Raw genomic sequence first — 12975 nt, forward strand, 5'->3', positions numbered from 1 at the left:
AGTTTAGTAACCATCAGTTACTAAAGTTGAAGCCTTACCTTTGGAATTTTGAACATACTCTGTATTTAAAATTACTTTTGGGTTAGGGATGTAGCTCAGTGGTAGAGATCTTGCCTAGCATGTGTGAGTCTGTGGGTTTAATCCCCAGAACAGCAAAAAAAAAAAAAATTTAAATACATAAAAACAAAAGTAGGCCACTGTGGGAAATTGTAGAATTCAGCTATCTAGTTGTAAGAATTGATCACAAGAAGCTTGTTAACTGAGAAAATTAAGTCGTTTCTGGGAAATTCCACAAGTCTGTTTGTTAAAAGAATGCCAGAAAACTTTAAGAGACGTTGTAAAAGTCTCACGGGAGAAAAACAGGTTTTCCTAGTTTTCTTATTTACCATTTCCTGGGATTAGAGAAGGGCAACCCAATGACTCTAACTGGCAGGTGGTGAGAGAGATAGGACTCACTATGCACATCTGTGATGTTTGTGGTGGGTCGGTGGGCTTGATTTTGGCTGAAATCATCCTGCTCTCTTGATACTGTCTGATAAGAAGAGGGCTTTGGTGTGCTTTTTGTTGTACGGGATTGGTGAGCGGAAACAAGGGACTTGTGAATTTGCTTGTAGCTTTTATGAGTCACTTAGGATTCTAACTCCTCCTCCTCCCATTTGGAAATCATCACTTAAAATATCATAGTCCAAAGGGCAGTTATGGAAGAAACTGATATGTGTGCCTTAATCCACAAATAGTAACTATACTTCACACTGTAGAGGGATAGTTCAATATTGATGACCCTCTACTACTTACAAAAATATTACCTGTTCATTATATAATCTGATCTACATAACAAAACTAGAACAACCAAAGATTAGTACCTCCAATTTGCAAATACATCATAAAATTAGGAAAACAAGTGCCTTGTTCAGGCCCATACAACTATCAAGTAGCAGAAATGGGCTACAACTTAGGTCTTTTGGTCATAGGTTCAAAGTTCCTTCAGTTTTGTAGCTTTTTCTGGCTCAATTCACTCACTATTTTCCTCCTTCTTTGAGGCAATTCTTCACCAAAGATGAAAGAGCTCCATAGAACCAGGTTCTCAGTATGTCATACTGGGGCTCAGTATATAACAAGGAATATAAAGTTCCTCTTGTTACTTCTGATAGCCCAATTTTTAGGTCTGGAGCTGTGCTGGCTCTCCAATTGTCTGACGTTATGCAGGCACCTGCTCATATGCTCAAATTCAATGACAGCTATGGACTAGAATGACAGGAAAACAGAAAGTAAAGCCCTTGTTATGTTATAAAGGACCCTAACATCTACAGCGCTGACATATAAGTGCAGATCTACCATTTCAGTTGATCACAAGCCCCTTTGGGATTTTACTTCTTACATGGATGGAAATCCTAAATTATGGCACCAAAGATATATAGCCTTCTGTTCAGGGCCTATGACTATGAACTTGTCTATTTATTAGGAATAGCTGAGCATGGTGACACAGACCTATAGCTTCAGCTACACTGAGGCAGAAAGCCCAGTAGTTCAGGGCCAGCCTGAGCAACAGTGTGAGACCCTTTGGAAGAAGAAAAAGGAGAGGGAGAGCAGAAGGGAAGGAGGAGAAAAGAAAGTCACACATAAGATTATTTTATTCCTATATCTCCTTAATTGATTTTTCCTCATATTTGCCCTTTTCTTTTTCTACTTAGAAAACTTTGGCTTTTTCTTCACGGACTTTTCGTGGTCTTTGTACAGTTTCAGTCTGCTGATAAACACCTTGCTAGAGTGGATGCCCACATGGACAGCTGTGCCATTAGCCTTTTCTCATGCTCCCATCCAGTGCAGGCAACATATCTTCTTGTAAACCTGGACTGCTACTTCAATTTGCTGGCCTTTATAACGTCCTAACACAACCTGAACTTTGTCATCCCTTTCAGATGTGGATGAATGGGACATCATGTTTCTATTTTATCTCCTTGGAAAGGCATGAAGAATAGTCTTCCTGCCATTGCAGACAGCTGCACTGAAATGCCTTTTGTGGTTCTTGCTTCAGCCAGAAGTCACAAAAGAATTGAATTTCATTTTGGTCACTACTACTTTAGCAATGGTCACAAAAGGGAAGAGGTAGTGAGCATTTTCTAGCAAACACTTCATGCTTTCCTCAGTGATCTGAGTATCACTTGTGTCTTATACTAAATACCCATATGTATTAATCTATCTCTAGTTTATTTTTTCAATGATCTATATGTTTGTCCTTTTGCCAATACCTCTATTTTTATTACTACTGCTTTGAGATATGTTTTTTGAACCATGTCCATATCAGATAAAGTTAGTCTGCTTATTCATTGTTCTTTTACAAGTTTAGCTTATATATTCATGGGCTTTAGTCTTATACATACATTTTAAAGTAAGTTTATTACTAAATTTTTCAGATTTATTCATAATTTATATTGGTATTTAATTGAATATGGAAATTAGTTGGAAGAGACACATGCTTTTTATATACTGAGGCTTTCCACTCAAGGGTATAGAATTATTTGATGAAATCACACTATATTTTTACTTAAATCTTTAAATTTTTCTCCAAAGAGTCTTCCATAATTAAACTAACTCATGTAAAGTCACAATTCTGTATTTACTACAGGTATTTTTATTGTATTCATTTTCCAGATCAGGAAACTGCACCCAGAAAGATAACTAACTTTCTAAGAATACACTGAAAGTAAGTAGCAGGGCCTGGATTCAAATAATTTAAAGTCCTTACACTTAGCCACTGCACTGACTCTCTATAGTCAACTACTTTATAGTTTAGCTAATACTATGAATGTTACCTTGTTTTTAGTATTTCCTAATTGACTTTTTACAGATGCAGAAAAATTCAGTTAATTTTTAATTTCCTTTTTTTAATTTTTATTTTTTGGTGCTATATATTCAGCCCAGGGCCTAGTGAATGCCAGGCATATACTCTACCACTGAGCTACATCCTCAGCCTGGTTAGTTTTTTTAAAGACAACATGAGTATCCTGTGAAGTTACTGAATTCTCTTTTTATTTCTAGTAGTTGGTCTATTCACTATGGTTTAGTTTTTGTTTGTTTTGTTTAGTTTTTTGTTTGTTAGTTTGTGTTTGCTTGTTGGTTTCATATATTAGTTTTCTAAAACTGACAGTTTTAACTCTTTCTTTCCAATGTCTAAATCTCTCATTTCTCTTTCTTTCCTTAGAGCATTGACCAAAATCTCTAACATAGTGCTGGACACTATGTAATAGTAATCCTGGGCAAATACTGTCTCCTATAGAAAAGTAATCTTACTGTGAAAAGAAGTATTTGTTTCATCTTGGCTAGAATATGTACAATATGTTAGGAAAATGTTTCACAGAAGGGTAGGTCAGAAACTGTATGTGGTGGCAAAAATTCATTCTGAACAGAAGCCTTGTGTTCATCTCTGTAGTAGAAATTACTTTTCCATAGGAGATAGCTCTTCTAGGGGAGAAATAGCTCAGTTGTGATAAACTTAACTTCATTCTTACTTTAAGTACTTTTACATCCATCCTAAACCCCTGTGGCACAACACAGTTCTGCACCTGTCATTTGTTTCACATATACTACTAACCGTCATTATTTCTGACGGTCAGTCAGTCTGTTTCCCCATGGGGAATTCACAGACAACAGCACTGAAAGGGGCCTTAGTGAATAGCCACATCTCTTACTTTATACACATCTAAAAGTCCCTACAGTACCGCTTCATCACCTTCCACAGATGATTCACCGAAGGAAGCTGATGCCAACAACTGAGTCAGGGGGTTGGGCTGGACCAGTGCTGCTTTCTCCTCATTGGCCTCATAATCTCATCTTCAGCAGAGGTCAACCCTCCTGAGTTTCCATGATAGCGCCTCAAAGCGTACCATGAGCTCCTCAATCCAGACTTCCATGCAGCCCCACACACAAGAAGGAAGAAGCACCCAAAGGCATCTCATCATTGAGACTGGTGCATCTGTACAAAAGAAGCAGCTCCAGATGGGAATTCCTCAGGCCTGAGTGCAGCAAGGCCCATTGGAGGCTCCAAGTTGATGGCCAAACAATCCCTCCTCCTACACACACAGTGACTAAGGCTTAGAGTAGAAATGAGTGAACGGAAAAGTCCCACAAGAACCTCACACCCAACACCTCCAAAATACAACATTTTCTGTCTGCTCCAAACTCACTGCCCTGTTACAATAACCTCTGCTTCAGAAACTGGAACAACCTCCATTTGGCCATTCTCGGTGCCTTCCTCTCCCTCCCACCTGAGAAATTACCAAGTTTTGGTCCATTGCCACTCTGAGAATCCAGTATGCCCACTCTCTTTTCTCCATCCTGGAGGAGATGGAACAATACCCTGCCAACTGCTCCCTCTGCTCTGCCCCTGACCCCCTCCACACTCTGATTAAAGGGACCTTTCTATCACGCAAATCTAACCACATCTCACTGCCTAGAACCCTAGAAGACTCCTACCACCCTCAAAACAGAAGCACCCTCCTGAGTATGGCATCCACTACCCTCACCACAAGGCTTCTCCAGCAGTCCACCCTCACACTCTGCAGGGACACAAGGACCCCCCAGCCCCTACCTCCCTCCACCCTGCCTGAATGTACTCTGATTCCTGTTTCCACATCCTACTGGAAGGAACTGAATACCTACTTGCTTTTTCACACCCGGGTGTGGGGCAGCTGCTCCCAGGAGCCTTTGCTACCTCCAGGACCCCATTGTTCCTGCTCAGTTGCATTCTCATTCCAAGCCTTTCCTCCCAGGACCGTGCGCACCGTCCTTGCCAGATCCTAACTGTTCTCTCCCACACTGTCAGAAACTAGATTCCCTAAGAGTATACTTACTGTATAGCCATCTTAGTTTGACTCTGCATGTTTAAGAGATGACGCGTGAACAGAACATCAGATTTGGTGTGGGAGCGCCCCCAAAGCCTGGGACACCTTCGGCCTGGCACAGACTGGGCCACCTGAGAGAAAGGATGGTGAGTGAGTGACCCAGAATCAGGCAGGTGTTCACCAACTCCTAGCACATCTCTGACACAGGAGAGCGAAGTGTGTCACCTCCCCTGTGCTCCTTGAGGGGGCGCTATGCGCGGGAGGGTGGGGGTCCGTGGCTGGGGCGGGGGCTTCTGGACGAAGCCAGGAAGGGACCGAGGATGTGGTGGGGGCGACTCTGAGCTGATTTCGCTTTCGCTCAGACGCTGTGGGAGTCTGAGGGACGGTCCCGGAACTAGTGCAGCCGGGCACTCTGAGTTAATCCGAAAGCGCCGCCAGCCCCGCGGCCCGGACGACCGCACGTGTCACTGAAAAGCTGATGCAGTGGGAGACAGACAGAGAAAGCAAGAGCCCTCGTCCCGGGAAAGTCCTGCCGCGCCTCCAGGCAATTATAAAAATGTGGCCCCCTGGATCAGCTGCCAACCGCCGCCTCACCTGCTGCGCCCACCGGCCTGCATCCAACTGCCGCTCGGGGTCCGCACAGCCGGCTCAACATGGGTCCTTCGCTCAGTGAGTACCTGGCGGGCGGGCCGGGACAGGAGGCAGGAAGCCCGGACTGGTCAAGGGGAGCCTGGCAGGCAATCGGCCCTGCGCTTGATAAGGCATTGTCTCTTTTCATTTGGGAACAGCGCGTGAGCTATCATTAAGCCCACTGCACACACAAGAAACTGAGTCCCAGCCTGGGAGCTACAGCTATATGAAGGCAAGTCACAGCCAACTCCAAACCGAGGCTTGGTCACGCCGCTGTTTTCAAAACACAGTGGCCTGAGTCTGAACAAGTCCCTTAGCTGCCTGGCCTCAGTTTCTCTACCCAAAAGTGAAGGCTTTCTCTGAGGGCCCCCTGAGTCCTACACCCTTGTCCCAGCTTATCCTGGGCACTCCCAGGAAGCTGGCTTCTAGCCCTAGAACTGAATGCTGCTCTCTAAAACTTTGATTCATAGGAACTGGGGGAGGGAGGTTAGTACCAGGGGTGGAGGAGTAAAGAGGACCAGAATGGCTGGAATATAGCTGCAAGTCAACCCCACTGACAAGCCCCTCAGCCCACCTCGCTTCCCTTCCAGGCTTCCTACTTTTGGCCACCATTGTCCTCCCAGTCCATCTCAGTTGGGCCAGGAGCCTCCCTAGGGCCACAACGGTCAGAGAAACGTTCCAGTGCCTTAACCACTCCCAAACCCTGCTGAGCGCAGTGAGCAGCACGCTTCAAAAGGTGAGCTCCGCTGTCTGTGTCCTTCTCCCTGGCTCACAGCGCTCTGCCTGAAGAATGTCACTGACCCCACACTGGTACCCAGAGGAGCTGCAAGGAAATTGTAGTTCAGCTGTAGCTGTCAGGAGAAGACAAAGAACTTTACAAATGGCTCTACTATTAACTAGTCTCAATGAAACTGTTTCCCCAGAGACAGCAAGGGTGGTAATAAATTCAAATGGCATTCATTTGGGCTGTGTCTACAGAGAGGAAAATGGATATTTAAAATAGTGGTCTCCACAGCCTGCCGACATGGGTGAAATTTTGTCAGGTGCACACTGTTTTTCTGATATTGCATGTTGATCCAGAAAACAGTTATTAGATGCGTTGTCTGCACTGTCTGAGCTGCAGAGCTAAATTAGATTCTCCCTTCCATTGCTTGCCAGCATCTAGTGTGGTGATGCAGTTCTGTGTCAGGGCAGCACATCTCAAGGAGGGCTATGACAGCGTGTCCAGCTTTCATTTTTTAGGGAAGAGTTGTCCAATTTTCTTTACAGCATCATTCTTTTTTTCAGATTTCATATTTGAATGCAAACTAAATTCTATTCCTTTTTATTATAACTGCTCCACTTAGCTCTTGCTTTTGTTGCACAAGGCAAAGACCAATGTTTTAACAGATATCATAGGGATGGGTAACTCAGTGGTAGACTATTTGCTTAACTATGTCTGAGAACATGGGTTTCATCTCCACCAACACCGGGGGTGGGGAGGGCATCCTTTTACCTTCTTGAAATTTTTTAAATAAGCTCAAGACCACAAGAACTTTTTAAAGAAGGTCCTTGCTTCTTCCCTTCTTATCTTTCATAATGGATTGCCAATTGCGCCTCATGGTTCAATCAATCTTAATTAAAAGGGAGGCTCAGCAAGTGAAACCAGCAGAGTTAAGTGCTTTGTTTCCTGGAGAAAGGTTCAATATGGATAAGATGTAGGTGCTCTGATTTAAATAGATGCTATATGTGATAAAACTAACTCTTGTATGCCCAGATGTAGTGCTGAAGGTCAAAACATTACAGAATTCAATTTGATGGTTTTTTATACCATGACTTGGTCAAATTTTTCAGAGCAAACTAACCAGAAGCTACAGAAAACAGAGGTGGCAGATGCATGGGATTCATAGTGCCATAGATTTGTACAGTGTTACCCATATTGTTTTTATTTTATTTTATTTTGATATTTGAATTGGATCGTATTGAAAAATTGAAACTTTCATGTAAGAATCTAAATTTTCAGCTTTCTTTGAAAAGATCTGAAGAACCCACACAGGGCCCACATTCATATTCTCTCTCTCTCTCTCTCTTGCTTAAATAATAGTTGCCTAGGGCTGCTAGACACCTAAAGAACAGTGTGTGCATTTTCTGTGGCTACTGTCACAGATTACCACAAATTCAGTGGCTTTAAGAAAATGTTTTAGGAGAATGGAAGAATGTGTTATCCGGCCTGTTCAAGATTCTAGAAGCTCCTGCATTCTGGGTTCAGGCTCCCTTGTACTGGGGTTTAGCTCACTGGCAGACTACTTGCCTGACATGCATAAGGCCCTAGGTTCCATGCCCAGCACCACAAAAGAAAAAATAAGCCAGGGCAGGGTGCTCTTTTCTTCCTCCTGCTTTATCACTCTATCTTCTGCATCTCCCTCTCCCATCCATAAAGACCCGGTGGGTTACCCTGGGCCCACCTCAATCCCCAGGATAGTCTCTCTCTGCCATAAGGTTGGCTGATTAGCAACTTGAAGGTAACCTACACCTTAATTCCCTCTTTGTCATGTCACATGACATATTCCCAGGTTCCAGGGATGGGGAAGTGGACATCTTTAGAGGTGAGAGCATTAGACTATCTAACTGAGAGAGGGATTATACTACTTGGCCCCGGAAGTGTTCTGCTCTTTCAGGCCTTGGCTCATGACTCATGCAGTTCTCTCAGCCTGAAACTCCCCTCCTCTACCCATAACTCTCTAATCTTCCTGCAAATGGCTGGTCTCCAGTGAAGTCTTTGCATCCCTCTCTGGCCTCTCCTAGAGTCTCACTGCCCTTACTCACTTCTCAGCTGCTGACAAGTGTTTGGGCACTTGCTTGTCCTCACAGCTAAACTTGGAATCCAGCAGAGCATGCTATAGTCTTTTTCTTTGTTGTGTCCTTAGTACCACAGTGCCTGGCACACTTCGGGCTTGTTAACTGGAAAAATAATCTCAAGCTTCAATCGTAAAGTCATTGACTCTTTAAAATGCTTTGCATAATTCTGTTCAACAGCGCTTGCCAGCATGCTGGGAAGATGACATCTCTCTATGTGTATTGCATGTGTTTGTACTGCAAATTAAATCTCAGCTAGTCTTTAGGGTGCACATGTTTGTTATAGCCATCAAGCTGTGACCTTAACAGTTCCCCTTTAGAAGTTATACTTCAGAAATATATTCATAAAACAGAAGCACTTTGGCAAAAGAATAAATGGTTTTCACCAGAAGCAAGTGTCACAGTGTGGTGTAGATGCTGATTAGCACAGCCTGTTGGGATGACTTACTGTGCTTATATAATGGGAAAAGATGTTAAACAGAGAAATACGTCCTAAGCTAAGGGAGAGGAGAGGGAGTAAGAGAATGTAAGTGACCTAGTTTATCTTATGAAGATCAGAAATTTCCTACAGGTCAAGGAGACTAAACATAAGGGCAGCCAGCTCCAGCCAAGCATTTTCAGGCATTTTATTAGTAGTAACAACTGAGCTTCATGTTTTTTTTAAATAGGCCAGACAAACCCTAGAATTTTACTCCTGTACTCCTGAAGAGTTGGATCATGAAGATATCACAAAAGACAAAACCAGCACAGTGAAAGCCTGTGTGCCACTGGAACTAGTCAAGGTATGGAAGACTTTCTTCCCAAGTACACAATAAAATTAAGCTGTGCACCAAACCTCAGCTGTCAAAAATTTGCACATTTCTTGTGCCCATTAGAAGTTAGATTTTGAAGGCCAGGCGTGACGGCACACACCTGTAATCCCAGCACTCATGAGGTTCAGGCAAGATGATTGTTACAAATTCAGGTCAGCCTGGGCTCCATAGGGAGTTCAAGGCAAGCCTAGACTACATAGTAAGACTCTGTTTCAAAACAAGAAGTTAGATTTTGAAAAAATATATATAAAAGACATATGTTTTGTCACAACAATGTAAATATACTTAAAACCCCTAAATTATGCACTTCACAATACTTAAAATGAATTTTATATTGTGTTTTTTCATTATTTTAAGTGAGATGAAACATCATATTTATATTAAGAATATATATGCTAATTTGTTTCATTTATACTACTAGTTTCTCTTAGTTCATTGAAAAAATGTTCTGTGCTTTTATCCATTTGCTTCTTCCTTGTAAGAGAGTCTTTTTGTCTATAACTTGGACTCTGAGTAACATTTTAGCCATTCTTTTAAGATTATGATATATTAATTATTGTTATTCTCTAATTATTGTTGTGAATTTTTTTCATAGAATGCTTTTTAATATTTTCTTTATTAATATCTACTTGTATTATATTTTAAAAATTTTTAAAGAATTAATATCTTTGATATGTGCTCTTTTTCTCTAGAATGAGAGCTGCCTGGCTTCTGGACATACTTCTTTCATAACTGTAAGTAAAAAAACTAAAGTTTTCCTCTCATGTGATGAATTTGAGTTATTGATGTCTAACTATTCTTTCTTCTAGAATGGGAGTTGCCTGACTTCCAGAAAGACCTCGTTTTTGATGGTAAGAAATACCACCCTTTCTTCAAATACAATAGATGGTAATGTTTTTAGTCCTTTCCAATGGTTTCTTTTCCATTTTGTCATGTCATTCAGACCCTGTGCCTTAATAGTATCTATGAGGACTTGAAACTGTACCAGCTGGAGTTCAAGGCCATGAATGCAAAGCTTTTGATGGATCCTAACAGGCAGATCTTTCTAGATCAAAACATGCTTTCAGCTATTGATGAGTTGATGCAGGTAAGGACTCATCCTACTAGTGAGAGCACTTTTTCATGCTAAAGGTAGCCATGCAGTGTCACTGATGAAGGAAAATAAAATCACCCCTTACTGGATTAGGAGAGGCCCACACATCCACCTTTGAGAGACCCTGAAGAAAGGGTGTCCTCTAGGGGGAGTGTAAATGTGGACAGTCAGAAGCCATCCTCCCACTTGTTGACCTCGGGGTGTGCATTAGGCCCTTTGCAGGTGATTTCATGCATTTTCTTCTGTCATCCGTGCAACAACCACATGAGGTCTCTGCAAAGGAGGAAACTGAAACAGAAGAGGGTGAATGAAGCCACATGTTAAAGCCTGTAAGACACACAGGCAGGATTTCCTTCCAGAGAATCCTGCTGTGCTTATCTTCTCACTCGCCTCTAGGGGGCAGCAAATATTGCTAGAGGAAAAATGTAGGGCCTCGTATTATGACACATTTTGAACCAAGTGTGAACAAAATAAAAGAATGACCTATCACCTGGGACATTCAGGCAGGAACTTGCTGTCCAATTTTCTCGGCCAGCATAGCATAATATGCTGGTACAAAACATTCAAATAGGCAGATAAGAAATAAGATGAATGCCTCGTGCCTAAGGCGTAGGATGAAAATATCATGGCAGAAATCATTGTCTGGAAAAGTAATTGATTTTTTATTTCATTATTTTATTTCTGCGCACATGTGCATCTGCACTCTAGTGCCATATTACTTGTTTGAAAGGCAGTGAACTTCATGCATGTTCCAAAGAATCTTGCCACGCAGAGACTTGTAGTTGACAAGTTGATATTTCATTTTTAGGACCATAAGAAGGGTGATTTGGATGGTGGAATCAGTTTTGCCAGTAACCAGGCAACTATGCCCATGTCAGTTAACCCCACTGTGCCTCAGTTTGCTCCTCTGTAAAGTGGGATGACTTTGTATACCTTACCTTTCTTTCAGGCTTTTTGTGATGAGCAAGTAAGAGTATTGGTCATCATTCAAACCAAAGACCTTGTAATATGTTTTCAAATCAAAAGGCTAAACTTGGGGAAATCTATTGCAAGTTTCATTTCTCTTACACAAATGTTTCTAGAGTAAATGGGTCTTTCAGTGATAGACAGTTCTGATTAATAGTAATCCAAAACCTCTGTTCTAAAAAGTACTGGGACTTCTTAATGTAATCTATAAAAAATTAATTAGATATTGCAGCAGATGTCATCTTGACAAAATTGGGCCTTTCTAAAACACAACTCTTGCTGATGATTTTCTAAGCAGCTTTAAGGGTCTTTTTGAGCTCACTGAAGATGCATGTGTGTGGAGATGTTTCCTGACTCAGATTCTGCTGGGCCGTCTGGCTGGGATAACATTTGGGTTGGGTTTAGGAGTGTAAGGAGGGACTGGGTTGCAGCCTCTGATGCATATATTGGCTTCACCCACTTTTACAGATGAATGTTTTCACTTTAGAATACTATATATGTTATGCTCACTATTTGCTCTTCTAGGCCCTGAATGTCAACAGTGAGACTGTGCCACAAAAACCTTCCTCTGAAGAACCAGATTTTTATAAAACTAAAATCAAGCTCTGCATACTTCTTCATGCTTTCAGAATTCGTGCAGTCACTATCGACAGAATGATGAGTTATCTGAATTCTTCCTAAAAGGCTGAGGGCTTTCCCAACCTCAGTGTCACTTTTATAAAATTTGACCCAAAGAAATTTTAATAAGCTGGGGTTAGGAACTGGGGAGGCAGAGGGGGACACCTGGTCATACTTACACTCCTACAAGAGTCCTCTAGCTTCTGTTACATTAGTGTACCCTCATTTGAAAGGTGGTGGTACTATGTCCACACAAACCCTTTAATCAAGCGACTTTCACATTTATACTTTATTACTAATAAGTATTTTTTAAGTTTTTATGAGCAAATTGCTAGCAAGGGAAAATGTCCTCCCTGAATTTCTTTCTCTTTAATAGAAGAACAAGAATTGATAAGCTATTTCTCTACCAGTGTTCAGAGAAACACTCATGCATCATTTATTTAAAATATTTATTGATATATTTTTATTCATAAAATTATATGAGCTAACTTATATTTATTTATATATTTATTAAATTATTTTTATCAAATGGATATGAAACATAAATGTTGAATAATAAAGCAATGGAATGAAAATAATTCTTGTGTGTTTCTTATGTAATTGGACCATTTAAGTGTTAAAATACACATTTTTGGAAACCTGAAAACTGTGACGAAATGTAAACAAAATGACTTACAAAGATGGCCACCATGTCCTCATCCATTTCCCAGTTCCCTTAATCTCAATTTTGCAAGGAATCTAGTAAGACTAGATGGGGTTCAACACTGAGGTTACCAGTGTTGAGGTTTCTGAGGTTTGCTTTTTTATTTTTGTTCAACATCTCAGTCTAAAGGTAAAATACACATAAATGTTAACCATAGGCCCGTGACACAGTGTGTTAGACAAATAATCATAATATTCTTCTCTTCGGAAAAACATCACTAAGAGGACTTCTACTTAAGTTATTCTGACTTTTATGATGCTTTGAACTTTCAGGAGGGAGTTTTAATTACAAACAGAAAAGCTCTCCATTTGCCTAAAATTATATAGAACATTTGTGTGAACCACATGTATAATTGTCTTCCACATATATAACTTCCTGACTTAAGAGATTTCTTTTATATGAGCTAAATACTAAATTCCACCTTTACAATTCTCTAAACCATGTAAATTTTAAAAAGATTCTCTCCACCCAATGAAT

General features: G+C 41.1%; 1 protein-coding gene across 1 annotated transcript; it reads left to right on the top strand.

The window, feature by feature from the left end:
- Nucleotides 1–5117: 5117 nt before the first annotated feature.
- On the top strand, nucleotides 5118–12278 carry Il12a (interleukin 12A). Its single transcript, XM_004834529.4, has 7 exons — nucleotides 5118–5510; nucleotides 6062–6207; nucleotides 8975–9088; nucleotides 9811–9852; nucleotides 9928–9969; nucleotides 10062–10205; nucleotides 11703–12278. Exons 1-7 carry the CDS (start codon nucleotides 5495–5497, stop codon nucleotides 11856–11858), a joined length of 660 nt encoding a protein of 219 aa, XP_004834586.4. The 5' UTR covers nucleotides 5118–5494; the 3' UTR covers nucleotides 11859–12278.
- The last annotated feature ends 697 nt before the right edge of the window (nucleotides 12279–12975 follow it).

Source organism: Heterocephalus glaber, unplaced genomic scaffold (genome assembly GCF_053883595.1).
Source record: "Heterocephalus glaber isolate CG9 unplaced genomic scaffold, H.glaber_assembly_v1.0 deba00001504, whole genome shotgun sequence".
In the NCBI taxonomy this organism is placed as follows: Eukaryota; Metazoa; Chordata; class Mammalia; order Rodentia; family Bathyergidae; genus Heterocephalus; species Heterocephalus glaber.

Coding starts and splice junctions, on each gene's coding strand:
- Il12a (XM_004834529.4), top strand. Junction 9,853..9,927: donor GACATACTTCTTTCATAACT/GTAAGTAAAAAA, acceptor TCTTTCTTCTAG/AATGGGAGTTGCCTGACTTC. Junction 9,970..10,061: donor GAAAGACCTCGTTTTTGATG/GTAAGAAATACC, acceptor CATGTCATTCAG/ACCCTGTGCCTTAATAGTAT.